Source organism: Scyliorhinus torazame, chromosome 1 (assembly GCF_047496885.1).
Source record: "Scyliorhinus torazame isolate Kashiwa2021f chromosome 1, sScyTor2.1, whole genome shotgun sequence".
Taxonomy (NCBI): domain Eukaryota; kingdom Metazoa; phylum Chordata; class Chondrichthyes; order Carcharhiniformes; family Scyliorhinidae; genus Scyliorhinus; species Scyliorhinus torazame.
Window position 1 is genome coordinate 303368847 of NC_092707.1, and position 27217 is coordinate 303396063.

Consider the following 27217-nt stretch of genomic DNA (forward strand, 5'->3'; position numbering starts at 1 on the left):
AAGTCTAACAACGGTTGCCACCACCTAAGGAACCCTTGTACCGACCCTCTCGAGGCGAATTTCATCCTCTCCAACTTAATAAACCCCGCCATATCGTTGATCCAGGATTCCACGCTTGGGGGCCTCGCATCCTTCCACTGAAGAAGAATCCTTCGCTGGGCTACCAGGGACGCAAAGGCCAGAATTCCGGCCTCTTTCGCCTCCTGCACTCCCGGCTCCTCTGCCACCCCAAATATTGCGAGCCCCCAGCCCGGTTTGACCCTGGATCCTACCATCCTCGCAACGCCCTTCCAAAATTCCTCCAGCACTGGGCATGCCCAGAACATATGGGTGTGACTTGCTGGGCTCCCTGAGCACCTAACACATCTGTCCTCACCCCAAAAAAACCGGCTCATCCTTGTCCCGGTCATGTGTGCCCTGTGCAGCACCTTAAACTGTATGAGGCTGAGCCTTGCGCACAATGGGGAAGAGTTGACCCTCCCCAGGACATCTGCCCACGTCCCTACCTCAATTTCCTCTCCCAACTCCTCCTCCCACTTACTTTTTACCTCCACCACCGAGGCCTCCTCCTCCTCCTCCTGCATCACCTGGTACATTTCCGAGATCTTCCCCACTCCCCCGAGAGCACCCTGTCCTGTACTGTGTGTGGCCGTAGCCACGGGAATTCCACCACCTGCTGTCTGGCAAACGCCCCCCCCCCCGTCCGTGCCGCCTCCACTGCCCCCAAATTTTGAGGGCAGCCACCACCCCCGGGCTCGTGGTATACCTCCTTGGAGGAAGCGGCAGCGGCGCCGTTGCCAGCGCCCCCAGACTCGTACCCACACAAGGCGCCGTCTCCAACCTCTTCCATGCAGCCCCCTCCCCCTCCATCACCCACTTGCGCACCATCGTCACATTGGCGGCCCAGTAGTATCCACAGAGGTTGGGCAGCACCAGTCCCCCCCTATCTCTACTCAGCTCCAGGAACACCCTTCTCACCCTCGGAGTCCCTCGCGCCCACACAAACCCCATTATACTCCTGTTAACCCGCCTGAAAAAAGCCTTCGGGATAAACACTGGGAGGCACTGGAACAGGAACAAAAACCTTGGGAGCACCGTCATTTTGATTGACTGCACTCTACCCGCCAAGGACAGCGGTAACACGTCCCAAATACCTGAAGCTCCTCTCCGCCTTTTTTAGTGGGAGCTCGCCAATCCCACTCTCCAGGTCCCCTGGATGAACTACGAACAGCTCGCTCTTCCCCATGTTGAGCTTGTACCCCGAAAAGTCCCCGAATTCCCTAAGGATCCTCATTACCTCTGGCATTCCTCCCACCGGGTCCGCCACATACAGCAGCAGGTTGTCCGCATATAGTGACACCCTATGCTCCTCCCCACCCCGCACCAACCCCTTCCAGTTCCTTGACTCCCTCAGTGCCATAGCCAGAGATTCAATCGCCAGTGCGAAGAGCAGGGGGGACAAGGGACACCCCTGTAAAATCAGGTATTTTTTATTGTACAGTGATAAGAACTGCATACAGGGTTAACCGGTGATTTTTAAGAATTCTATGAATAACCTCTCTGCTCTTGTATGGTACAGTGACTCAAAACCAGCAACTTTAGGACCCAGAGCTTGTGGACATGCACTCAAGATCCCTTTGTCCTCTATCCTTTTCAGGATCCTACCATTTATTCCCATGTCCAGTTAGCTTTCCCATATGCACACCTCCTCCTTCTCTGGATTGAACTGCATTAGTCACTGTTCTGCTCACCTGGTAAATTAATAATGATAATCTTTATTGTCACAAGTCAGCATACATTAACATTGGAATGAAGTTACTATGAAAAGCCCCTAGTCATCACATTCGATGCCTGTTCGGGAGCACAGAGGGAGAATTCAGAATGCAAGCACGTATTTCGGGACTTGCGGGAGGCATCCAGAGGAAACCCACGCAGACACGGAAAACGTGCAGACACCGAGGCAGTGACCCAAGCTGGGAATGGAACCCGGGACCCACTGATACCTTCCTGCATTCTTGGATACCTTCCTTCATTGTCAAACAGGCAGCCAATTTTTGTATTATCTACAAACTTCTTGATCGTACTCCCCTTGCATAAAGTCAAATAATATATGTATCTCACAAAATCAAGGACCTAGGCTTTCTACATCTTGCTCGTCAAATCTTAGCAATACTTGAATATATATGGATGGCATGGTAGCACAGTGGTTAGCATTGTTGCTTCACAGTGCAAGGGACCCAGGTTCGATTCCCGGCTTGGGTCACTGTCTGTGCGGAGTCTGCATGTTCTCCCCGTGACTAAGTGGGTTTCCTCCAGGTGCTCGGTTTCCTCCCACAAGCCCCGAAATCCGTGCTCGTTAGGTGAATTGGACATTCTGAATTCTCCCTCTGTGTACCCGAACAGGCTCTGAAATGTGACGACTAGTGGCTTTTCAAAGTAACTTCATTGCAATGTTAATGTAAGCCTACTTGTGACAATAAAGATTATTATTCTTATTAATTTGGCAGGTGAGCAGAACAGTGACAAATTGGGTTCAATCCAAAGAATTGTTAACCATTGTTACTGCAATATTAGACAAAACTCTCTGAATGTTAAAATTCCATCATGAGAGAATTGTGATGAAAATGAGGAACTTGCTGCCCCAAGAAGTGGTTGAAGCAGAGTGAGTTGATGTATTTATGGGGAGGTATAAGGGAGAAGAGAAGAGGAATACAGAAGCATAGTTGGATGTTTATCATGGGAGGAGGCTTGTACTGGGGTATAAATGCGAACATGGGTCAGTTTGGCCAAACTGCCCTGCCCGGTGTTGTGCTCTAGATCAGATTGATTTTTTTTTGTTCTCCCTACAGTATCTGAAACAGAAAGTAATGAAGGGCTGCAGCTTAAAAAGGAACATGCTCTCAAGATATTCAATTACATCAACTCTTGGACGCAAAGGTATGTTTACTTTTTATAATGTCTGCGTGAATGACCTTGTTGTAGTGCGACTATGTTTTTCTGTTCTTTTTTGAGATGTACGGAGATGGGCATGAGGTAATGTAAGAAGGCAAGAAAAGGGAGCAGGAGCACATCATGTGGTCATCTGAGCCAGCTCTGCCAATCGTTACAATCAGGCTTATCTTCAGCCTCAACACCATTTTCCTGCCTGTTCCCATATCCTTTGATTTCCTGAGAGACCAAAAATCTGCCTATTTTGACCTTAAATACACTCCATGATTGAGCATCTATGACCCCTTGAGGTAGAAATTCCAAAGATTCCCAGCCCCTTTGATGAAGAAATTTCTCCTCATCTTGGTCTTAAATCATCGTTCCATTATTGTTTACCCTGTCAAGCCCTTCAGAATCTTTTATATTTCAATGAGATCATCTCTTGTTTGTCGAACTTCCAGAGAGTAGAGGCATTATTTTCTTAGTCTCCCATCGTAGGACAATTTTCTTGTCACAGGAACCAATCTAGTGAACCTCTTAGATAGGGAGATCAAAACTACAAATACTATTGCAGTTTTGGTATCTCCAAAACCCTGAGCAGAAATTAAGCAAGAAAGGTCCAGCTATGACTTGCTAAGAAAATTAAGGATAGTATTAGCATAAAAGAAGAAGCTTGTAATGTTGCAAGTAGAAGTAGTAACCCTTTAAAAATCAGCACAGGGCCATCAAATAATGAATAAAAAGGGAGCAAGTAGAATATATGAGAATAAAATAGTCTGGGATATAAAAACAGATTGCAAGATCTTTTTTCAAGTAAAGGAGGGTAGCTGAAATAAAAGCAAATTACTGCAGATGCTGGAATCTGAAACAAAAACAAAATACTGGACAATTGCAGCCAACAGGTCTGATCGCATCTGTGCTTTTGACAAAGAGTCATCCAGACCCGAAACGTTAGCTCCCTTCTCTCCCCACAGATGCTGTCAAACATGCTGCAATTGTCCAGTATTTTCTATTTTTGTTGCAGCTGAAGTAAATGTTGGCTCCTTAAGAGGTAGAGACAGGAAAAAAGAAAAATGGAGAATGAAAGATTTGCTATTCAATCCCTTTGTAATAAAGGCCAACATGCCATTTGCTTCCTTTTGTGCCTGTTGCATCTGCGCAGTATCTTTCTATGCTTTTAAGAATACATCTAGGTTCTCTGAACAGCAACATTTACAGGTTTTGTATCTTTCATATTCTGCTTTTTTAAATTTTTGTTACCAAAGTGAATGATCTCGCACTTCCCCATATCATACTCCATCTGCTGCCTGGTTCCCCATTCATTGTATATCTCCTCGCAGCCTTGATATGTCCTCCTCACAGCTTACCTTGCCACCTCGGTTTGTATTGTTAGAAAACTTAGCTACCGTACTCTGTCTTTTCATCTAAGTCATTAATATAGATTGTAAATGATTGAGGTTCACTAGACATAGCCTGCCAACTTAAAAGGTGTCCTGTTTAATCCTACTCTTTGCTTGCTGTTGGTTGACAAATCCTCCATCCATACTAATATTTTAGCTTCAACTCCATTAGTGTATAAATCTTTTTTATTGCACCATATCTAACGCCTTTATGTAATATCTACCAAGTTTTCTATACTGCCCCCATCCCCCGGCGGTGCAAAGGTCAGACTTTCGTCTGTTTCTGTAGCTAATTATTCTTGGAACAGGTCGCTTGTCTGTCGCCAGGGCTTGTAGCTTGAGTAGCATTACACCACATCAAGCATAGCCACACTCCGACAGGCAAACTAAGAGGCAATTTAGTGTAGCCAATCCACTTAACCTGCATGTCTTTGGAGTGTGGGAGGTAACTGGAGCACCCGGGAAAAACACACACAGACACAGAGAATGTGCAAACTCCGCACATACAGATCCCAGGCCCTGACACTGTGAGGCAGCAATGCTAACCACCACCGTGTTTTGCAAATACAATTTCTCTTACATAAAACCATGTTGATGTCTGATCAGGCAATGATTTACTCAGTGCATCATTGAGACTTCCTTCATAATAAATTTCAGCATCTACCGGCTAACTGGCTTTCCTGCAAAGCAGCGTTGCATATGAAATCTTCAAATCCACAAGGACTGTTCTAGAATTTAGGGAATTTCAGAAATGTTGACCTGCTACCTCTTTTAGAATCCTAGGCTGTCAGCCATCAGGTCCTGGGGATATGTTATCTATTTGTACCCTTAAGTTTCTTTAATACTTTATCTCTGCTAATATTAATTATTTTAGGTCTTCCCCCTCATTAGCCCCTTGGTTACTTTCTATTCTTGGTATTTATTTGTGTTGCCTACGATGAAGATAGACACACAATATTAATTAATTTCTCCGCCATTTCCTCATTCAGCATGAACATTTTTACTTGCCTCTGCCTCTAAGGTCCAACATTTACTTCAGCTATCCTCCTTTACTTGAAAAAAGCTCTTATCTGTATTTATCTTCCTGGCTAGTTTACTCTCATATATTCTACATGTTTCCTTTTTAAAAATATTTTTTATTCTCCTCCTTTTTCAAATTTTCTCCCAAATTTACACCCAACAATAAACAATAATCAGTAACTAATGTAATGTCAATCCCCATATCAATAACAACAATCCCATCCTCCCACCAAAATCCCAAACATTAGCCCGCATGTTAACATAAACAAATGACAAAGAGGAATCGGGAATCACCCATAGTCACCATTAACACACAGTCCCCCCCCCCCTCCCAGCCCCCAACCCCCCTAATGTTCGATGTGATCCAGTTCTCGAAAGTGCATAAATAATAACGCCCATGAATTGTTGAATCCCTCGATCCTTCTCCTCAGTTCATATTTGACCTTTTCAAGCGTCACGAATTCCAGCAGGTCCCCCCACCATGCCAGGGCACAGGGTGGAGAGGTTGATCTCCATTCTAACAGGATTCGCCTTCGGGCGATCAACGAGGCGAAGGCTACATCTGCTTCTGTGCCCGTTTCCAGCCCTGGCTGGTCCGACACCCCAAAAATGGCCTCCCGAGGGCCCGGGTCCAGTTTCACGTGCACCACTTTAGAGATTACCCTAAACACCTCCTTCCAGTAATCCTCCAGCTTTGGACAGGACCAAAACATATAAACGTGGTTTGCGGGGCCTCCCCCGCAACGTTCACATGCATCTTCTACTCCCTCAAATAGCCGGTTCATCCTCGCCCTTGTAAGGTGCGCTCTATACACCACCTTCAGCTGTATCAGCCCCAACCTCGCACACTAGGTGGAGGCGTTCACCACATGTTTCCTTTTTATCCGTTATTTGATGGCCCTTTGCTGATTTCTAAAACTTACTATATCTGGTTGCAACATTATAAAGCCTCTTCATTTTTGCTAACACTATCCTTACTTTCCTCAGGAAACCATAGATGATAGATCTTGTCTAGTTTCTGCTCTTGAATGGCATGTATTTTTGTTGAACATTTTGAATTGTTTCTTTAAATGTTTCCCACTGTTAATATACTGCCATACTTTTTAGTTGATTTGCCTAGCTTCATCACCTCTCCCTTATGTAATTGGCTTTAAGTTTGTGATCCTTGTTTGGAACTGCTTTCAAACTTAATTGGTATTCAATTGTATTATGGATCACTTTTTCTCCAGCAGATCGATTATGATGTGATGCACAATATTAATTCTAAAATAGCTTTATCTTCATCTGGTCCCACAACATAATTGTTCCAGGAAACTGACATAAAAGCATTCCACAAACACATCTTCTCGACCACCGTTGCCAATTCGATTGAGCCAGTTAATGTGAAGATTAAAGCTCCCCACAATTTGTATTTTCTTTTTTTCCCTTTAAAAAAAATTTAAAGTACCCAATTATTTTTTTTCCAATTTAACGTGGCAATCGACCTATCCTGCACATCTTTGGGTTGTGGGGGTGAGACTCATGGAGACACTTGGAGATTCCACTCCCCCCACAATTATTAAGTTGCCTTTGTTTAAGCTCCATATATTTCTTGCTTCATGATCTGTCCAACTAATTTTGATGGACCTATAAACTACACCATCCAGTGTTTTCAGACTCCTATTATTCCTAATCTCTATCCATCCTGATTCTACTACCTAATTTTAACTTTCTCACGATTGGCCTCGTGTCATCCTTTATTATCATGGCAATTCTTCCTCCTATTCCATTCTCTTTTTGAAATGTCGTGTACCTGGAATATTTATTTCCCAATCATAGTTATCTTATAACCATGTCTCTGTAATAATGTAATAGTGTATTAGATCTAAACCATTTATCTTTACCAATGACACTTTTGAGTTACGGTAAAGTCTTAGGAGAAAACTAAAATAAAAAGTTTTAACACATAGTTTGGCTTTCCTGAATTTCAGTTTTAATAGCCAAGGCAGACATCTTTTATAATATTGGTACTTTATCATGAAAGTGACTTGTGTGTTGAACATCCCATTTGAAAATGCATTGAAAGTTCTTTGGACAACTGTGTTCATGTAGTTGTACTCAAGATCTCCTTGCAATATATAAAGAAAGACCATAGGTGGTGATGTGACTGGGGTTTCCAGCATTAGATTAATGTTGAACTGTGGTAACATCCAAGTGGCTGTTACAGTAGCTGCTATTTTGTACTTTGAATCTGTATGCAGTTATAAACTTGGCCACCGGGTGTCGCTGTGGGCAACCTGCGATTTTGATTCTCCATTGGTGGGCCAGTCATGTTTGTAAAGGTATGAAGGAAATCACGGTGAATCACACTGAAATTTGGAATAGCACCCCCCCCCCCCCCCCCCCAATCCGTCATATCTTTTTTTTTGAAAATCCTTTTATTGGCTTTTCTCATTTATTATTTTAAAAAAAAATGTTTTATTGAATTTTTTTTACCAAACAACAATTTTTCCCCTCTTACAAAGCAAACGCAACAATAACAATACAGAAATTTTTAACAATACACAAGTAACAAAACCCCTTTATCTTTGACCTAAACTAAACTAAACCCCCTCCCCCCCCCCTCCCCCCCCCTTCCCCCTGGGTTGCTGCTGCTGGTCATCTTTCTTCCCTCTAACGTTCCCCTAGGTAGTCGAGAAATGGCTGCCACCGCCTGGTGAACCCTTGAGCCGATCCTCTCAGGGCAAACTTTATCTGCTCCAGTTTAATGAACCCCGCCATATCATTTACCCAGTCCTCCAGTCCGGGGGGTTTCGCCTCCTTCCACATGAGTAGGATCCTGCGCCGGGCTACTAGGGACGCAAAGGCCACAACGTCGACCTCTTTCGCCTCCTGCACTCCCGGCTCTTCCGCAACTCCAAATAGAGCTAACCCCCAGCCTGGTTTGACCCGGGCCTTCACCACCCGCGAAATCACTCCCGTCACTCCCTTCCAATACCCTTCCAGTGCCGGGCACGCCCAAAACATATGTGCGTGGTTTGCCGGGCTCCCGCCACACCTCCCACATTTGTCCTCCACTCCAAAGAACCTGCTCAATCTTGCTCCCGTTATGTGTGCTCTATGTAGTACCTTAAATTGAATCAGGCTAAGCCTGGCGCATGAGGAAGAGGAATTTACCCTGCTTAGGGCATCAGCCCACATACCCTCCTCTATCTCCTCCCCTAGTTCTTCTTCCTACTTTCCTTTTAGTTCGCCCACCGACTCCTCCCCCTCTTCCCTCATCTCTCGGTAAATCTCTGACACCTTGCCCTCTCCGACCCACACCCCTGATAGCACCCTGTCCTGTATCCCCTGTGTCGGGAGCAACGGAAATTCCCTCACCTGTTGTCTAGTAAACACCCTCACCTGCATATATCTCAAGAAATTTCCCCGGGGCAACTTATACTTTTTCTCCAATGCTCCCAAGCTCGCAAAAGTCCCACTTATAAATAAATCTCCCACCCTCCTAACTCCCAACTGGTACCAGCTCTGAAATCCTCCATCCATTCTTCCTGGGGCGAACCTATGGTTGTTCCTGATTGGGGACCCCACCAGGGCTCCCTGCACCCCTCTCTGTCGCCTCCACTGTCCCCAGATATTCAATGTTGCCGCCACCACCGGGTTTGTGGTAAACTTTTTAGGTGAGATCGGTAGCGGCGCCGTCACCAGCACCTCTAAACTCGTCCCTTTACAGGACTTTCTCTCCAGTCTTTTCCACGCCGCTCCCTCACCCTCCACCATCCATTTACGTATCATTGCCACATTGGCGGCCCAATAGTAATCGCCCAAGTTTGGTAGTGCCAATCCTCCTCTGTCCCTACTACGCTGAAGGAACCCCCTCCTTACTCTCGGAACTTTCCCTGCCCACACGAAGCTCGTGATGCTCCTGTCTATTTTTATTAAGAAAGGTCTTGGTGATTAGTATAGGGAGACATTGAAATACAAATAAGAACCTCTGGAGGACCATCATCTTAATTGCTTGCACCCTGCCCGCCAGCGATAGAGGCTGCATGTCCCACCTCTTGAAGTCCTCCTCCATTTGTTCTACCAACCGTGTCAGATTAAGTCTGTGCAAGGTTCCCCAGCTCCTAGCGATCTGAATCCCCAGGTATCGGATGTTTCTTTCCACTTTCCTTGGAGGCAAGCCTTCTATCTCTCTACTCTGGTCCCCTGGATGTATCACAAATAATTCACTCTTCCCCATGTTTAGCCTATACCCCGAGAAATCCCCGAACCCCCTCAAAATTCGCATAACCTCTATCATCCCCCCCGCTGGGTCCGACACGTATAACAATAGGTCATCCGCGTATAACGGGACTCTGTGTTCTTCTCCCCCTCTAATCACCCCTCTCCATTTCCTGGAGTCTCTCAACGCCATGGCCAGAGGTTCAATTGCCAACGCGAACAACAATGGAGACAGCGGGCATCCCTGTCTTGTTCCCCTATATAGTCGGAAATACTCCGATCTATGTCGACCTGTAACTAGGCTTGCCGTTGGAGCCCCATAAAGAAGTCTAACCCAGCTAATAAACCCGTTCCCAAACCCAAACCTCCTTAACACTTCCCATAAATACTCCCACTCCACCCTATCAAATGCCTTCTCTGCGTCCATTGCCGCCACTATCTCTGCCTCCCCCTCCACTTTATTATCACCCCTAATAGTCGTCGCACGTTAACATTCAGTTGTCTCCCTTTTACGAACCCTGTCTGGTCTTCGTGCACCACCCCCGGGGCACAGTCCTCTATCCTCGATGCCAGTACCTTTGCCAACAATTTGGCGTCCACATTCAATAATGAAATGGGTCTATAGGACCCGCACTGCAACGGATCTTTATCCCTCTTCAAAATTAACGAAATCGTCGCCTCCGACATCGTCGGGGGTAGAGTCCCCCCTTTCCTGGCCTCATTGAACGTCCTCACCATCAAAGGGGCCAACAAGTCCACATATTTTCTGTAATACTCCACCGGGAACCCGTCTGGTCCTGGGGCCTTCCCTGCTTGCATGCTTCCCAGTCCCTTAATAACCTCGTCCACCCCAATCGGTGCCCCCAGGCCTACCACCCCCCGCTCCTCCACTTTCGGGAACCTCAATTGGTCCAGGAACTGCCGCATCCCCTCCTCTCCCTCTGGGGGTTGAGACCTATACAGTTCCTCATAGAAGGTCTTGAACACCTCATTTATCTTTCCTGCCCTTCGCACCGTGTCTCCCCTTTCGTCTCTAATTCCTCCTATCTCCCTCGCTGCTGCCCTCTTTCGCAATTGATGAGCCGACAGGCGACTAGCCTTTTCCCCATATTCATACCTCCTCCCCTGTGCCTTCCTCCACAGTATCTCCGCCTTCTGGTGGTCAGAAGGTCAAATTCCGTCTGGAGTCGTCTCCTCTCCCTGTACAATTCCTCCTCCGGGGTCTCTGCAAATTCCCTATCCACCCTTAAAATCTCCCCCAGTAATCTTTCCCTTTCCTTGGCCTCTGTTTTCCTTTTGTGGGCCCCAATGGAGATCAGCTCTCCTCTGACCACCGCTTTTAGTGCTTCCCATACCACTCCCACAGGGACCTCGCCGCCGTCATTGACCTCCAGGTATCTCTCAATACACCCCCGCACTCTTGCACACACTCCCTCATCCGCCATCAGTCCCACATCTAATCGCCAGAGTGTTCTCTGCTCCCTTTCCTCTCCTAATTCCAGGTCCACCCAATGTGGGGCATGATCCGAAACCGCTATGGCTGAGTACTCAGCTTCTTCCACCCTAGAGATCAACGACCTTCCCAAAACAAAAAAATCTATCCGGGAGTACACTTTATGGACATGGGAGAAGAAGGAAAACTCCCTAGCCCTAGGTCTAAGAAATCGCCATGGATCCACTCCCCCCATTTGGTCCATAAACCCCTTAAGTACCTTGGCCGCTGCCGGCCTTCTTCCGGTCCTTGAGCTGGATCTATCTAGCCCCGGGTCCAGCACCGTATTAAAGTCCCCTCCTAAAATCAAGTTTTCTACCTCCAGGTCCGGTATACGCCCCAGCATCCGTCTCATAAATCCCGCATCGTCCCAGTTTGGGGCATACACATTTTAAAAAATGTTTTTAAATTAAATATTTTATTGAAAATTTTTGGTCAACCAACACAGTACATTGTGCATCCTTTACACAATATTATAACAACACAAATAACAATGACCTATTTTATAAACACAAAATGAATAAATAATAAATAACAAAAATGAAAACTAGCCCTAATTGGCAACTGCCTTGTCACAAGTAACACTCTCCAAAAATATAATTTAACAGTCCAATATATAATTATCTGTCGCAACGACCTATACATACTATACAGTATATATTAACAACCCTGAGAGTCCTTCTGGTTCCTCCTCCTTCTCCCTCTCTCTCTCTCTCTCTCTCTCTCTCTCTCTCTCTCTCTCTCTCTCTCTCTCTCTCTCTCTCTCTCTCTCTCTCTCTCTCTCTCTCTCTCTCTCTCTCTCTCTCTCTCTCTCTCTCTTCTCCCCCCCCCCCCCCCCCCCCGATCCTGGGCTGCTGCTGCTGGCTTCTTTTTCCCATTCCGTCTATCTTTCTGCGAGGTATTCGACGAACGGTTGCCACCGCCTGGTGAACCCTTGAGCCGACCCCCTTAGGACGAACTTAATCCGCTCTAGCTTTATAAACCCCGCCATGTCATTTATCCAGGTCTCCACCCCCGGGGGCTTGGCTTCTTTCCACATTAGCAATATCCTGCGCCGGCGGCTACTAGGGACGCAAAGGCCAAAACATCGGCCTCTCTCGCCTCCTGCACTCCCGGCTCTTGTGTAACCCCAAATAAAGCCAACCCCCAGCTTGGTTCGACCCGGACTCCTACTACTTTTGAAAGCACCTTTGTCACCCCCATCCAAAACCCCTGCAGTGCCGGGCATGACCAACACATATGGGTATGATTCGCTGGGCTTCTCGAGCACCTCGCACACCTATCCTCCACCCCAAAAAATTTACTGAGCCGTGCTCCAGTCATATGTGCCCTGTGTAATACCTTAAACTGAATCAGGCTTAGCCTGGCACACGAGGACGACGAGTTTACCCTGCTTAGGGCATCTGCCCACAGCCCCTCCTCGATCTCCTCCCCCAGCTCTTCTTCCCATTTCCCTTTTAGTTCATCTACCATAGTCTCCCCTTCGTCCCTCATTTCCCTATATATATCTGACACCTTACCATCCCCCACCCATGTCTTTGAGATCACTCTGTCCTGCACCTCTTGTGTCGGGAGCTGCGGGAATTCCCTCACCTGTTGCCTCGCAAAAGCCCTCAGTTGCGCATACCTGAATGCATTCCCTTGGGGCAACCCATACTTCTCAGTCAGCGCTCCCAGACTCGCGAACTTCCCATCCACAAACAGATCTTTCAGTTGCGTTATTCCTGCTCTTTGCCACATTCCATATCCCCCATCCATTCCCCCCGGGGCAAACCTATGGTTGTTTCTTATCGGGGACCCCCCCCCCCCAAGGCTCCAGTCTTTCCCCTATGCCGTCTCCACTGTCCCCAAATCTTCAGTGTAGCCACCACCACCGGGCTTGTGGTGTAGTTCCTCGGTGAGAACGGCAATGGGGCTGTCACCATAGCCTGTAGGCTAGTCCCCCTACAGGACGCCCTCTCTAATCTCTTCCACGCCGCTCCCTCCTCCTCTCCCATCCACTTACTCACCATTGAAATATTAGCGGCCCAATAATACTCACTTAGGCTCGGTAGTGCCAGCCCCCCCCATCCCTGCTACGCTGTAAGAATCCCTTCCTCACTCTCGGGGTCTTCCCGGCCCACACAAAACCCATGATGCTCTTTTCAATCCTTTTAAAAAAAGCCTTCGTGATCACCACCGGGAGGCACTGAAACACAAAGAGGAATCTCGGGAGGACCACCATCTTAACCGCCTGCACCCTCCCTGCCATTGACAGGGATACCATATCCCATCTCTTAAAATCCTCCTCCATCTGTTCCACCAACCGCGTTAAATTTAACCTATGCAATGTGCCCCAATTCTTAGCTATCTGGATCCCCAGGTAACGAAAGTCCCTTGTTACCTTCCTCAACGGTAGGTCCTCTATTTCTCTACTCTGCTCCCCTGGATGCACCACAAACAACTCACTTTTCCCCATGTTCAATTTATACACTGAAAAATCCCCAAACTCCCCAAGTATCCGCATTATTTCTGGCATCCTCTCCGCCGGGTCCGCCACGTATAGTAGCAAATCGTCCGCATACAAAGATACCCGGTGCTCTTCTCCTCCCCTAAGTACTCCCCTCCACTTCTTGGAACCCCTCAACGCTATCGCCAGGGGCTCAATCGCCAGTGCAAACAATAATGGGGACAGAGGGCATCCCTGCCTTGTCCCTCTATGGAGCCGAAAATATGCAGATCCCCGTCCATTCGTGACCACGCTCACCACTGGGGCCCTATACAACAGCTGCACCCATCTAACATACCCCTCTCCAAAACCAAATCTCCTCAACACCTCCCACAAATAATCCCACTCCACTCTATCAAATGCTTTCTCGGCATCCATCGCCACTACTATCTCCGTTTCTCCCTCTGGTGGGGCCATCATCATTACCCCTAACAACCTCCGTATATTCGTGTTCAGCTGTCTCCCCTTCACAAACCCAGTTTGGTCCTCGTGGACCACCCCCGGGACACATTCCTCTATTCTCATTGCCATTACCTTGGCCAGGACCTTGGCATCTACATTTAGGAGGGAAATAGGTCTATAGGACCCGCATTGTAGCGGGTCTTTTTCCTTCTTTAAGAGAAGCGATATCGTTGCTTCAGACATAGTCGGGGGCAGTTGTCCCCTTTCCTTTGCCTCATTAAAGGCCCTCGTCAGTACCGGGGCGAGCAAGTCCACATATTTTCTATAGAATTCGATTGGGAATCCATCCGGTCCCGGGGCCTTTCCCGCCTGCATGCTCCTAATTCCTTTCACCACTTCTTCTACCTCGATCTGTGCTCCCAGTCCCACCCTTTCCTGCCCTTCCACCTTGGGAAATTCCAGCTGATCCAAGAAGCCCATCATTCTCTCCCTCCCATCCGGGGGTTGAGCTTCATATAATTTTTTATAAAATGTCTTGAACACTCCATTCACTCTCTCCGCTCCCCGCTCCATCTCTCCTTCCTCATCCCTCACTCCCCCTATTTCCCTCGCTGCTCCCCTTTTCCTCAATTGGTGTGCCAGCAACCTGCTCGCCTTCTCCCCATATTCGTACTGTACACCCTGTGCCTTCCTCCATTGTGCCTCTGCAGTGCCTGTAGTCAGCAAGTCAAATTCTACATGTAGCCTTTGCCTTTCCCTGTACAGTCCCTCCTCCGGTGCTTCCGCATATTGTCTGTCCACCCTCAAAAGTTCTTGCAGCAACCGCTCCCGTTCCTTACTCTCCTGCTTCCCTTTATGTGCCCTTATTGATATCCGCTCCCCTCTAACCACCGCCTTCAACGCCTCCCAGACCACTCCCACCTGGACCTCCCCATTATCATTGAGTTCCAAGTACTTTTCAATGCACCCCCTCACCCTTAGACACACACCCTCATCTGCCATTAGTCCCATGTCCATTCTCCAGGGTGGGCGCTCTCCTGTTTCCTCCCCTATCTCCAAGTCCACCCAGTGTGGAGCGTGATCCGAAATGGCTATAGCCGTATACTCCGTTCCCCTCACCTTCGGGATCAATGCCCTACTCAGCACAAAAAAGTCTATTCGCGAGTAGACTTTATGGACATAGGAGAAAAACGAGAACTCCTTACTCCTAGGTCTGCTAAATCTCCACTGGTCTACACCTCCCATCTGCTCCATAAAATCATTAAGTACCTTGGCTGCTGCCGGCCTCCTTCCAGTCCTGGACTTCGACCTATCCAGCCCTGGTTCCAACACCGTATTAAAATCTCCCCCCATTATCAGCTTTCCCATCTCTAGGTCCGGAATGCGTCCTAGCATCTGCCTCATAAAATTGGCATCATCCCAGTTCGGGGCATTTACGTTTACCAAAACCACCGTCTCCCCCTGTAGTTTGCCACTCACCATCACGTATCTGCCCCCGTTATCCGCCACTATAGTCTTTGCCTCGAACATTACCCGCTTCCCCACTAATATAGCCACCCCCCTGTTTTTCGCATCTAGCCCCGAATGGAACACCTGCCCCACCCATCCTTTGCGTAGCCTAACCTGGTCTATCAGTTTCAGGTGCGTTTCCTGTAACATAACCACATCTGCCTTAAGTTTCTTAAGGTGTGCGAGTACCCGTGCCCTCTTTATCGGCCCGTTCAGCCCTCTCACGTTCCACGTGATCAGCCGAGTTGGGGGGCTTCCTACCCCCCCCCCTTGTCGATTAGCCATCACCTTTTTCCAGCTCCTCACCCGGTTGCCACGCAGCTGTATCTCCCCCAGGCGGTGCCCCCCCCCCGCCCATCCTCTCCCATACCAGCTCCCCCCTCTCCCCAGCAGCAGCAACCCAGGAGTTCCCCCCTCCCACCCCCCCCCCGCTAGATCCCCCGCTAGCGTAATTATTCCCCCCATGTTGCTCCCAGAAGTCAGCAAACTCTGGCTGACCTCGGCTTCCCCCCGTGACCTCGGCTCGCACCGTGCGACGCCCCCTCCTTCCTGCTTCTCTATTCCCGCCATGATTATCATAGCGCGGGAACCAAGCCCGCGCTTCTCCCTTGGCCCCGCCCCCAATGGCCAACGCCCCATCTCCTCCACCTCCCCTCCTCCCCCCATCACCACCTGTGGGAGAGAGAAAAGTTACCACATCGCAGGATTAGTATATAAAACCTCTCTTTGCCCCCCACATTCGCCCCACCACTTTGTTCGAATGTTCTTTTTAATAACCCGCTCATTCCAGTTTTTCTTCCACAATAAAAGTCCACGCTTCATCCGCCGTCCCGAAGTAGTGGTGCCTTCCTCGATATGTGACCCACAGTCTTGCCGGTTGCAGCATTCCAAATTTTATCTTCTTTTTATGAAGCACCGCCTTGGCCCGATTAAAGCTCGCCCTCCTTCTCGCCACCTCCGCACTCCAGTCTTGATAAACGCGGATCACCGCGTTCTCCCATTTACTGCTCCGAGTTTTCTTCGCCCATCTAAGGACCATTTCTCTATCCTTAAAATGGAGGAATCTCACCACTATGGCTCTGGGAATTTCTCCTGCTCTCGGTCCTCGCGCCATCACTCGGTATGCTCCCTCCACCTCCAATGGACCCGCCGGGGCCTCCGCTCCCATTAACGAGTGCAGCATCGTGCTCACATATGCCCCGACGTCCGCTCCCTCCACACCTTCAGGAAGACCAAGAATCCTCAGGTTGTTCCTCCTTGCGTTGTTTTCCAGTGCCTCCAACCTTTCCACACATCGTTTCTGATGTGCCTCCTGCGTCTCCGTCTTCACCACCAGGCCCTGTATATCGTCCTCATTCTCGACTGCCTTTGCCTTCACGACCCGAAGCTCCCGCTCCTGGGTCTTTTGTTCCTCCTTTAGCCCTTCGATCGCGTGTAGTATCGGGGCCAACAGCTCTTTCTTCATTTCCTTTTTGAGCTCTTCCACACAGCATTTCAAGAACTCTTGTTGTTCAGGGCCCCATGTTAAACTGCCACCTTCCGACGCCATCTTGGTTTTTGCTTGCCTTCCTTGCCGCTGTTCTAAAGGATCCACTGCAATCTGGCCACTCTCTCCTCCTTTTCCCATCCGTATCCAGGGGGGATTCCCTTCTGGTTTACCGCAGTGTTTTTAGCCGTCAAAATTGCCGTTGGGGCTCCTATCAAGAGCCCAAAAGTCCGTTTCACAGGGAGCTGCCGAAACGTGCGACTCAGCTGGTCATCGCCGCACCCGGAAACCTCGGGGGGCATACACATTAACCAACACGACCTCCATTCCCTCCAGCCTGCCACTCACCATTACATATCTACCTCCGCTATCTGCTACGATGTTCTTTGCTTCAAATGCTGCCCGTTTCCCCACCAAAATGGCCACCCCTCTATTCTTTGCGTCCAGTCCTGAGTGGAACACCTGTCCACCCATCCTTTCCTTAGCCTAACTTGGTCCGCCACCTTTAGGTGCGTCTCTTGGAGCATAACCACGTCTGCCCTTAGTCCTTTCAAATGCGCGAGCACTCTGGCCCTTTTTATCGGTCCGTTCAGGCCTCTCACGTTCCACGTGATCAGCCTCACTAGGGGGCTACCTGCCCCCCTCCCGTGTTGACTAGCCATTACCTTCTCTAGGCCAGTCCCATATCCCGCCTCCGCGCTCCCGCTCGCTCCCCCAGCGTCGCACACCATCCCCGCCCACCCACTCTTTAACCATTTCCTTTTGGATTTCCGCAGCAGCAACCCAGTTGTCACCCCCACCCCCCCTCCCCCTCCCTCCCCCCTCCCCGCTAGATCTCTTTCTAGCATGATTGCTCCCCCATATTACTTCCGTAAGTCAGCTGACTTCAACTGACCCCGGCTACTCCTGCTCACTCCTCGACCCCCCCGTGTGGGGAACTCCCATCCGCCTTGCGCCTGTCTTCCCGCCTTATTCTTTCTGGCGCGGGAACATCCCTTTACCTGACCCGCCTCTTATGGCGCAGCTCCCTTTCCCCTCCCCCTCCCCTTCTCCATTCTCCAACTATGTCCCGTCTTTCCCCCCTCACCGGCGCCCACATTTCCCCAATGTCTCCCCCCTTCCCAATTTACTTCTCAATTAACTTCAACCATAACATTAACAATAACATTTCCTGCAGCATCAGTTCCTCAGTTCCGATCCAATTTCTCTTCCTGGATGAAGGTCCATGCTTCCTCCGCCGTCTCGAAATAATGGTGTCTCTCCTGATACGTGACCCATAGTCTTGCCGGCTGCAGCATCACGAACTTCACCTTCCTTTTATGCAACACCTCTTTGGCTCGGTTGAAGCTCGCCCTCCTTCTCGCCACCTCCGCACTCCAATCCTGGTATACCCGTACCACTGCATTCTCCCATCTGCTACTCCGCACCTTTTTAGCCCATCTCAGGACCTCTTCTCTATCCTTAAGGAGGTAAAATCGCACGATTATCGCCCTGGGTGGTTCTCCCGCTTTTGGTCTTCTCGCCGGAATCCGATTTGCCCACTCCACCTCCAAGGGGCCCGTAGGGGCCTCAGCACCCATCAGTGACCTCAGCATCGTACTTGCGTACGCTCCACAGTCCACTCCTTCCACACCCTCAGGGAGACCCAGTATCCGAAGGTTCTTCCTTCGCGTTCCATTTTCTAGGGCTTCGATCCTTTTCAGTACACTTTTTATGAAGTGCCTCGTGCGTCTGTGTCTTAACCGCCAGGCCCAGGATCTCGTCCTCAATATCTGTCACCTTCTGCTCCACCACGCGGAGCTCTGTCTCCTGGGTCTTTAATGTCTCCTTGAGCCCCTCAATTGCCTGTAGCAACGGGGTCAGCACCTCCCTCTTCAGCAGCTCCACGCACCGTCTCACAATCTCATCCTGCTCAGGCCCCCATGTCGCCTGCGCTTTCTCCGCCGCCATCTTGTACTTCTCTCTTTCTGACCCTTTGGTCGACGATTCCTCGCGCTGCAGCCGCCGCCGCCGTTTTTTTCCTCCTTCGTTTGGGGGGGGGGACGCCCTTCTCACACACCCCACACCGGGTTGCGTCGTCGGAAAATTCCCCGTTGGGGCTCTTAAAAGAGCCCGAATGTCCGTCTGAGCTGGAGCCGCCGAAACGTGCGGCTAGCTAGGCATCACCGCAACCGGAAGTCCCTTCAGTGGCCTTGATGAGGTCTTTTCACAGTTGTTCCCTCTGCTGCTAGAATTCACCTTTGATACAGGCCCTCAGGTCAGCTTGCAGCTTTAAGCTTGCCCTTCCCCCGCCTGCATGCTGGAAGAGGCCCTGTTTATCCTGCAGTTGCAGCCAAATCTTTTACTGTTTCTGCCGTGTCTGGCAACCCAGAGACATACCCTTCCTGGGGGACACTGTCGGGGGAATATTGCAGCCTTCTTCCCACACCGGGAAATGTCAAACAAATGCCGTGGGGGCCCTGTAAAAGAGCCCAAAAGTCCGTTCCAAGCAGGAGCTGCCGAATATGCGACCTAGCTCTGCATAGCCGCACCCGGAAGTCCCCGCTTTTCTCATTTATAAACAGTTGCTACTTGTATGCATTACATTTTTCTTGCCCACGCTAATTTGCTTTATTTTGCAGAGAGGTTTGTTTTGCCCTTCATTTGACTAACTGTACGAACATTTTGCTGCCCTCTGGATCGGTATATGATATATGTATATCCCCCACACACACACACACACACACACACACACACACACACACACACACACACACACACACCCTTGGATATTGCCTCTGAGAAGGCTGTCCAGAACCCAGCAAGCTTGGGCAAGCCCAAAACATGTGGGTGTGGTTGGCTGGGCCCCTCTGGCACCGTTCACATTTGTCCTCCATCTCCGGGAAGAACCTGCTCATGTGGGTTCTGGTCAGGTGCGCTCTGTGCACCCCTTTGAACTGCATTAGGCTTAGCCTTGCGCAAGAGGAGGTGGAGTTCACCCTGCTCAGTGCTTCGCTCCAGAGTCCCCATCCTACATCTGTCCTCAGTTCGTCCTCCCATTCTTGTCTGGTCCTGACCAGTGGTGTTCGGGCTCTATCCAGTAGCTGTCTGTCTATTTTCCCAAATAGCCCCCCCTTTTTCGCTGCTTGTGCCTATCAGATCCTCTAGTAGTGTGCTTTCTGGGGCCCCGGGGTACCCTACTGTCTCTTTGCGGAGGAAGTGCTTTATTTGGAGGTGTCTCAATTCCTGTCCTCTTGCTAGTTTCCATTTCTTCGTCAGTTCGTCCAGTGTCGCCAGTCTGCGTCCTACGTAGAAGTCCCCAACTGTCAGTGTGCCCCCGTCCCGCCTCCATCTTTTGAAGGTGGAATCTAGCATGGCTGGGGGGGGGGGGAATCTGTGATTGCCGCAGATGGGGGCCATAAGGGACATTTTGGTTATCCCGAAGTGCTGTCTCAACTGGGTTCACGTTCTCAGTGTGGCCGCTACCACTGGGCTCGTTGTGTACCTTGTTGAGGAGGATGGGACTGCTGCTGTGGGCAGGGCCCGGAGGGTTGTTCCTTTACAGGATGCTTCCTCCATTTGTATCCAATCTGTGTCGGGTTCTTGTACCCATCCCCTCACTTTTTCTGCTGTTGCTGCCCAGTGGTAGTACTGTTGGTTTGGTAGAGCCAGGCCCCACAGACTTTCCCTCTTTGCAGTGTCACATGTTTTGGAAAAAGGCCATGGGGATGAAGATCAGGATGGATCTAAACAGGAAGAGGAACCTTGGGCAGTACGTTCATCTTGATCATCTGCACTCTTCCCACCAGGGAGAGTGGGAGTGAGCCCCACCGTTGAAGGTCTTTTCTTACTTCCTCCACCAGGCTGGTCAGGTTCCACTTGTGGATCTGTGTCCAGTCTCTGGCTATTTGGATCCCCAGGTAACGGAATCTGTTCTGGGCTGTTTTGAACAGGAGCCCCTTCAGCTCTGTCCCTCCCCCTTTTGGGTTCACTGGGACTGTCTCGCTTTTGCCCAGGTTAAGTTTGTAGCCCGAGAAAGTTCCAAACTCTTTCGGTATTTGCAGTATTGCCTTCAGTCCCTCCTGTGGCATCGAGACATAGAGGAGCAGGTCATCTGCATAGAGTGAGACTCTGTGCTCTATGTCGCCTCTCCGGATTCCCTTCCAGATTTTTGCGTCCCACAGGGCTATCGCCAGGGGTTCGATCGCTAGCACGAACAAGAGTGGGGACAGCCCTGTCTTGTTCCTCTCTGCAGCTGGAAGTATTTAGATCTGGTGGTGTTAGTTCGGACACTCGCTTTGGGAGCGTTGTACAGGAGCCTCACCCAGGCGGTGAATCCCGCTCCTAGCCCAAACCGTTCCAGTACCTCGAGGAGGTAGCTCCATTCGACTCTGTCAAAGGCCTTTTCTGTGTCCAGGAAGGCGATCACTTCTGTGTCCAGGAAGGCGATCACCTCTGGTGTTCTCTCCCCGGGGGTGAGTCATTATCACATTCAGCAGCCACCTGATGTTCACTGTGAGCTGCCTACCCTTGAGAAAGCCCGTTTGGTTCTCTGCGACCACCCCTGGTACGCAGCCCCCCAGTCTTTTGGCCAGGACCTTTTGCGAGTTTTTTCGCATCCACGTTCAGCAGTGAAATGGTTCTGTATGATCCACATTCCGTCACGTCTTTATCTTTTTTGGATATTAGTGAGATTGTGGCCTGCGCTAGCGTTGAGGGCAGGGTGCCCCTGCCAGTGAGTCCGTGAACATGCCCCTTGGGTGTGGGGCCAGGACTGGTGCAAATCTTTTGTAGAAGTCTGCCGGGAACCCCTAGGGTCCTGGTGCCTTCCCCGCCTGCATGGAGCTGATGCTCTCCATGATTTCTCCCAGGTCAATTGGTGCTTCCAGATCCCCCCCGCATCCCCACAACTGGTAGTTCCAGTCTGTCTAGGAAGTTTCATTCCCGCATCCCCGTTGGGGGGCTCGGAGGCGTATAGTCCCCGGTAGAAGGTCTCAAATGCCCGATTGACCTCCTTTGGCTCTGTTACCAGTCTGCCTTTGTTATCCTTAACCTGTGCTATTTCCCTTGTGGCTGCCTGCTTCCTCAGCTGGTGAGCTAATAGGCAGCCAGCCTTCTCTCCGTGTTTGTAGAAGGTCCCCGTGTCTGGCGGAGTTGGTACACTTAGTGGATAGCACGTTAAAGTCCATTTGCAACTTTTTCCTCTCCACCAGCAGCTCTACGGTCGGGGCCTCTATGTACTTTCTATCGACTTCCAGAATGGAGTCCACTAGCTGTTGCCTGGCCACCCTCTCTTCCCTATCTCTACTTGCCTTGAAGGCTATGATCTCTCCTCTGATCACGGCCTTTAGTGCCTCCCAAAACGTGGAGGGTGAGACCTCCCCGTTTTGGTTGTTACTAACGTAATCGCCTATGGCCTGCGCTATTTTTTGGCAGAAAGCCTTGTCGGCCAGGATGTCCATGTCCAGCCTCCATGTGGGGCGCTGGACCCGGCCTGTCCCCATCCGTCATATCTAAACATGCAGAGGTTTACCCATGAGCTGAAGTCATTGAGAGAATTCTGGACTCTCTAGTTAGATTCTCAAAAATCATGCCCTGGTTCCGTGCATGAACACTGTGTGCATGTGCCCAACTGTGGGTTAAGGTTGTATAGTATGCTCTTTGTCATTGATATATGCAATAGATTTCATCCATCAATGGGCGGGACTGTGGCGCAGTGGGTAGCACTGCTGCCTACGGCGCTGAGGACCCGGGTTTGCACATTCTCCCCATGTCTGTGTGGGTTTCGCCCCCCCAACCGAAAGATGTGCAGGTTAAGTGGATTGACCACACTAAATTGCCCCTTAATTGAAAAAAAAATTGGGTACTCTAAATTAAAAAAAAAGATTTAATCTGTCAAAATGAAACAAATAACCTCCATACTTGAATCTGCCAAATCCTTTAAACCTGTGCGCTGAGCTCTCATTTAAATTAAAATGATATATTGATCAATCAATAGAAGTAGTTCTGATCTGCCATTGGAGAAACCTCTGCTCAGAGGTTCACCTGAGTGTTTGCAGAATGTTTACAGAATGATTGATATCAGGCAGTGCAAAAATGTGACATGTTCTCCGTTTGTCTTGCTGGCAAATTTGAAGTTTGCAATGGCAGGGATTGCTTCAGATGAGCATTTGATACGTTGCTAATTGGCGCACGAATTTTGTATTGTCATTTTAGTCTCTTGTATTTAAGAAATGTGGCTTCTCCACAATTGTCACTTTTGGCATATTAATTTTACAATAAGAAAGCATGTCTTGAAAATAAGCATTTGTAACCTTTTATTTTTTTTCTTAAGTCTCATTTTGTTGGTATTCTTGCTGGTATTTCCCCCCCCTTGCATTCTAGTCTGATGTCCAAGCTCCATGCCCTTGTCATATGATGTAGTTACGTCCTACCGTCATTTGATTTGGGGATTTTTCTCACTATTACTATGCTAAAAGTAAATTGATGTTCAGGCTTTGCAAAAATAGATGACTGCAGCATGTTCTAGAGATTCTAAAAAATCTTTGCAAACTTCTTTTAACACTCCTACTTATATTCACTACCTCATGATTTGTTAAGGATATTTCGTCTCAGCCCTCGCTCTCATCTGAAAGTAATAGATGTCTTCACCACCCTCTGTTCAAATCCAGGGGCTGGTTTAGAACAGTGGACTAAATAGCTGGCTTGTAATGCAGAACAAGTCTAGCAGCGCGGGTTCAATTCCTGTACCGGCCTCCCCGAACAGGCGCCGGAATGTGGCGCCTAGGGGCTTTTCACAGTAACTTCATTGAAGCCTACTTGTGACAATAAGGTTGTTGTTATTATTATTTATTATTATACACAATTAACATTTGGGTAGTTTCTATTTTGTCCAATTTTTATGTTTGCTGAAAAAGTATTGATACTATGTTTCCTTCTTCTAGGCAATGTCTTTGTTGCTTCAAGGAGTACAAGCACCTGGAAATCTTCAATCAGGTGGTTTATGCCCTTATCAATATGGTGACTGCACAAGTCCAGGCGCTCCAGGACCAGTTATGTAAAATTTGCACTAGTAGTGATTCATCGTGGCAGGATATGAATCAAAAAATCCATGAACAGGCTAATCAGGAAGGCGAGTGTAATAAAGATGAAGATATTGATCGGAAATCAAAGGATTTTGTGGAGAAAAAAGCAGATAATAGAACATATGGGAGGACTGAGGAGATTTCTGCACGGAGCACTGATCCATTTAACACATGGAGTACAGAAGAGAAAGAAAAGTTGCTGTTATGTGTGGCAAAGATTTTTCAGATTCAGTTTCCTTTATATACGGCATACAAACATAACACTCATGCCACTATAGAGGTATAATGTATTTCTTTGCAGTATCAGTTGATACATGTGATCCAGTAATTTTAGTCTTTGCAAAGTTTCCATTGTTTCAAGGGTAAAGAAAAATCCTGTAACTTAGTGCATTTTAAAAATTTAAGTTTTTAACATGCCCAAGATTGGTTTGGTGTGGGAAACATCTACTTTATAGTTAAAATATTAGGTGTATAACTTACAATGTCAGGAAAGAAAAGAAAGTCAGGAAAACTGTTTCAGACAATTCAGAAAGTAGTTTTGGCCTTTTTAAAATGTGCAATGTTTCTATGCTAACTTTGTGTTGTTATGGGGTTGTGGAACATTTTTGAACAGTGTAATGGCAAAGTGACCAAGAACTCGAAGATAAAGCAATTTACTGTGGATGCTGGGATCTGAAACAAAAACAGAAAATACTGGACAATCTCAGCTGGTCTGACAGCATCTGTGGGGAGAAAAGGAAGCTAACGTTTCGAGTCTGGATGTCTTTGACAAAGAGTCATCCAGACTCGCAACTTTAGCTCCCTTTTCTCTCCACAGATGCTGTCAGACCAGCTGAGATTATACAGTATTTTCTGTTTTTGACGAAAAACTCTGTCTGTGGTCACCTTGTACTCAAATGAAAGGAAGAAAAGTAATTTCAGAAGTTTATTGGTTAAAGTGCAGGTTAAAGCACTGGTAGAGGAATTTTAGTTTAACATATGAATGAATTGGTGTGCCAATTGACCTGATATCTTCCTATGTAGTTTCAGCAAGCATTTAAGGCATTAAAGTCCAGTAACCAAGGCAACTAATAAATTATCCACAGGTGTTAGTGGCTGACCTCAGTGAGTGGTAAATCTTCCACATATGGATTATATATGAAGAATTATTTATTGTTTAGAATTTGATTTGTTGCTGTCTCATCCAAAACTCCCCCAATTCCCATCCCAAACTCTGCTGTCTGAATGCCAACCCATGTTCACCCATCACCTCTATGCTCCCTGATCGACATTGGTTCCCTCCTCGCTGGCAACGTCTCTTTTAAGATTCTCATACTTGTTTTCCAGTCCTTCCCTGGCTTCACCTGTCCCTATTTCTGTAATCTCTTCCAACTGTACCACTCTGAGAACTCTGTGTTCCACTCATTCTGGTCTCTTGTGTCTCCAGTCTTCATTGCTGCACTATTGTTAGCTGTGCCTTTAGCTACCTAGGTTCTCAGTTATGCAATTCCTATCTACTTCGTTTTTCTCCTTCAAGACACTGGGTCCGATTCTCCCATTTGCACACTAAGTGGTCCTGCCAGTGGGAAAACAGGAGTGCTTCCCACTCGTGCTGGCGGCACCTCCCAGGTGGGATTTGTCCACCTTTTGTTATTTAAAAATATGCACATCGGGAAGCACGCTGGTCAGCCCACCTTCACTGATGCGCCCAGCATTCATAGACAGCCACCCCCACCCCTGCTGACAAGGGGAGCACCCTCCAAACCGTGAACAAAGAGGAGCATCCTCCTCCCCACCACTAAAATAACAGGTCAACCACTTCCCCCTTGGGCCCTGTCCTTTGGCAGTGCCAACAATGCCTGTTGTATTGGTCCCTGAGTGGAGAGGGTGTCGAGGAAGTATGTCCAGTGCCCCGCTGCCAGGCTATAGAGGGAGGGTCCCCCTGTCATTCAGAATGGCCAGGCTGCACCTGCTGCTCATACAAGTGGGAATCCCCCCCCCACCCAGTGAAACTGACTTCTCTTGTCAATCTTCATAAGGGGTCTTCCCACACCTACAGCTTCTGAGAGGGGAAAAAGAAGAATCCCTTCTGCAAAATGGTGTGCTGCTGTGATTTGCAAGTCTTCCAGGTGTCATGGGGACATGGAGAATCAAGTGTCCAGGCTACTTCAAAGTTTTCATAGTACACAGACAAGAATGAAGGTTTTGATCAAAGAGCTGCCTGAAACCACCATGTCAAGAGTGATCTTCAGGTTTCCCAGGGCTATAATGGGCAGTCCAGCCACGAGACCCTCATCCCAGGGGAGAGTCCCAAGGTCAACACTTTGCCCCAAACTGTCTACCCAGCACAAGAGCCTTGGGGACCTGCTCTCTGCAGCCTGGCAGTGGCAGAAGGGCACATGGGCATTGGGCATTCTTGACCATCCCCCTTGGGGTCCAACACGCCAGGTCCACGCTTGCCAGAACTGCACCAAAGTCCACCCGTGCAATTCCTGCTGCTGGATTGGGGGAGTGGGGTTGTGGGAGCATTGCAGAAGGGCTTTGTATCGAGCTTCAAGCACGCTAATGACATGTAAAAAAGGGGTTTTGCATTGGGTTCCCACCTGTTCTGAGTGGGAAGCCCGTTATGGCCGGTGGGGTGGGACAGGAGACTTGCGGCAAGTTTGACGCCTGATTTTGGGCTGATACGCTATTCTCCACCTGATTGCGAATCCCGATTTTTAGCAGGCGGACCTGGCCACTGCTTCAAACCTACGTCTGACTCAACTTTTGAACCGGATGGGTCTTTGCAACAATCGACAATGGTTTCATGGTTATCATTAGACCTTTAATTCCAGATTTTTATTGAATTCAATGCCCACCCATCTGCCCTGGTGGGTTTCGAACCCAGGTCCCCAGAGCATTTCCCTGAGACTCTGGATTACTAGTCCAGCAACAATACCACTAATCCACTGCCTTCCCTTTTAATAACCTGTCGCCTGTCCTAATGTCCCCTTCTGTGGCTCTGTGTCAAAGTTTGTTAATTTTCCATTGAGACATCTTGCGATGTTTTTACTATGTTAAGACACTAAATAAATGTAGATTGTTTTGGTTGAAGGTAAATAATGCCCAGGATTCAAGTGACCTCTTTACCTCCACCTATGCCGACAGACTGGGCCTTGACATAACATCTTATTCCCGGAATAGGTCATGTGCTCTGTTGCTGCAGTTGGGCTTGTATCCATTACCAACTGATTTGGGTGAAAA

At 48.6% G+C, this 27217-nt stretch overlaps 1 protein-coding gene across 9 annotated transcripts in view; it reads left to right on the forward strand.

Annotated features, from left to right (window-relative positions):
* Positions 1–27217, forward strand: part of usp34 (ubiquitin specific peptidase 34) — a 446082-nt gene that overhangs the window by 65407 nt on the left and 353458 nt on the right. For all 9 annotated transcript variants that reach the window (XM_072507777.1, XM_072507780.1, XM_072507781.1 and 6 more), the window contains exons 2-3: positions 2850–2937; positions 23852–24272. In XM_072507777.1, the coding sequence (XP_072363878.1) occupies positions 2850–2937; positions 23852–24272 (509 nt within the window). The remainder of the gene's footprint in view (positions 1–2849; positions 2938–23851; positions 24273–27217) is intronic.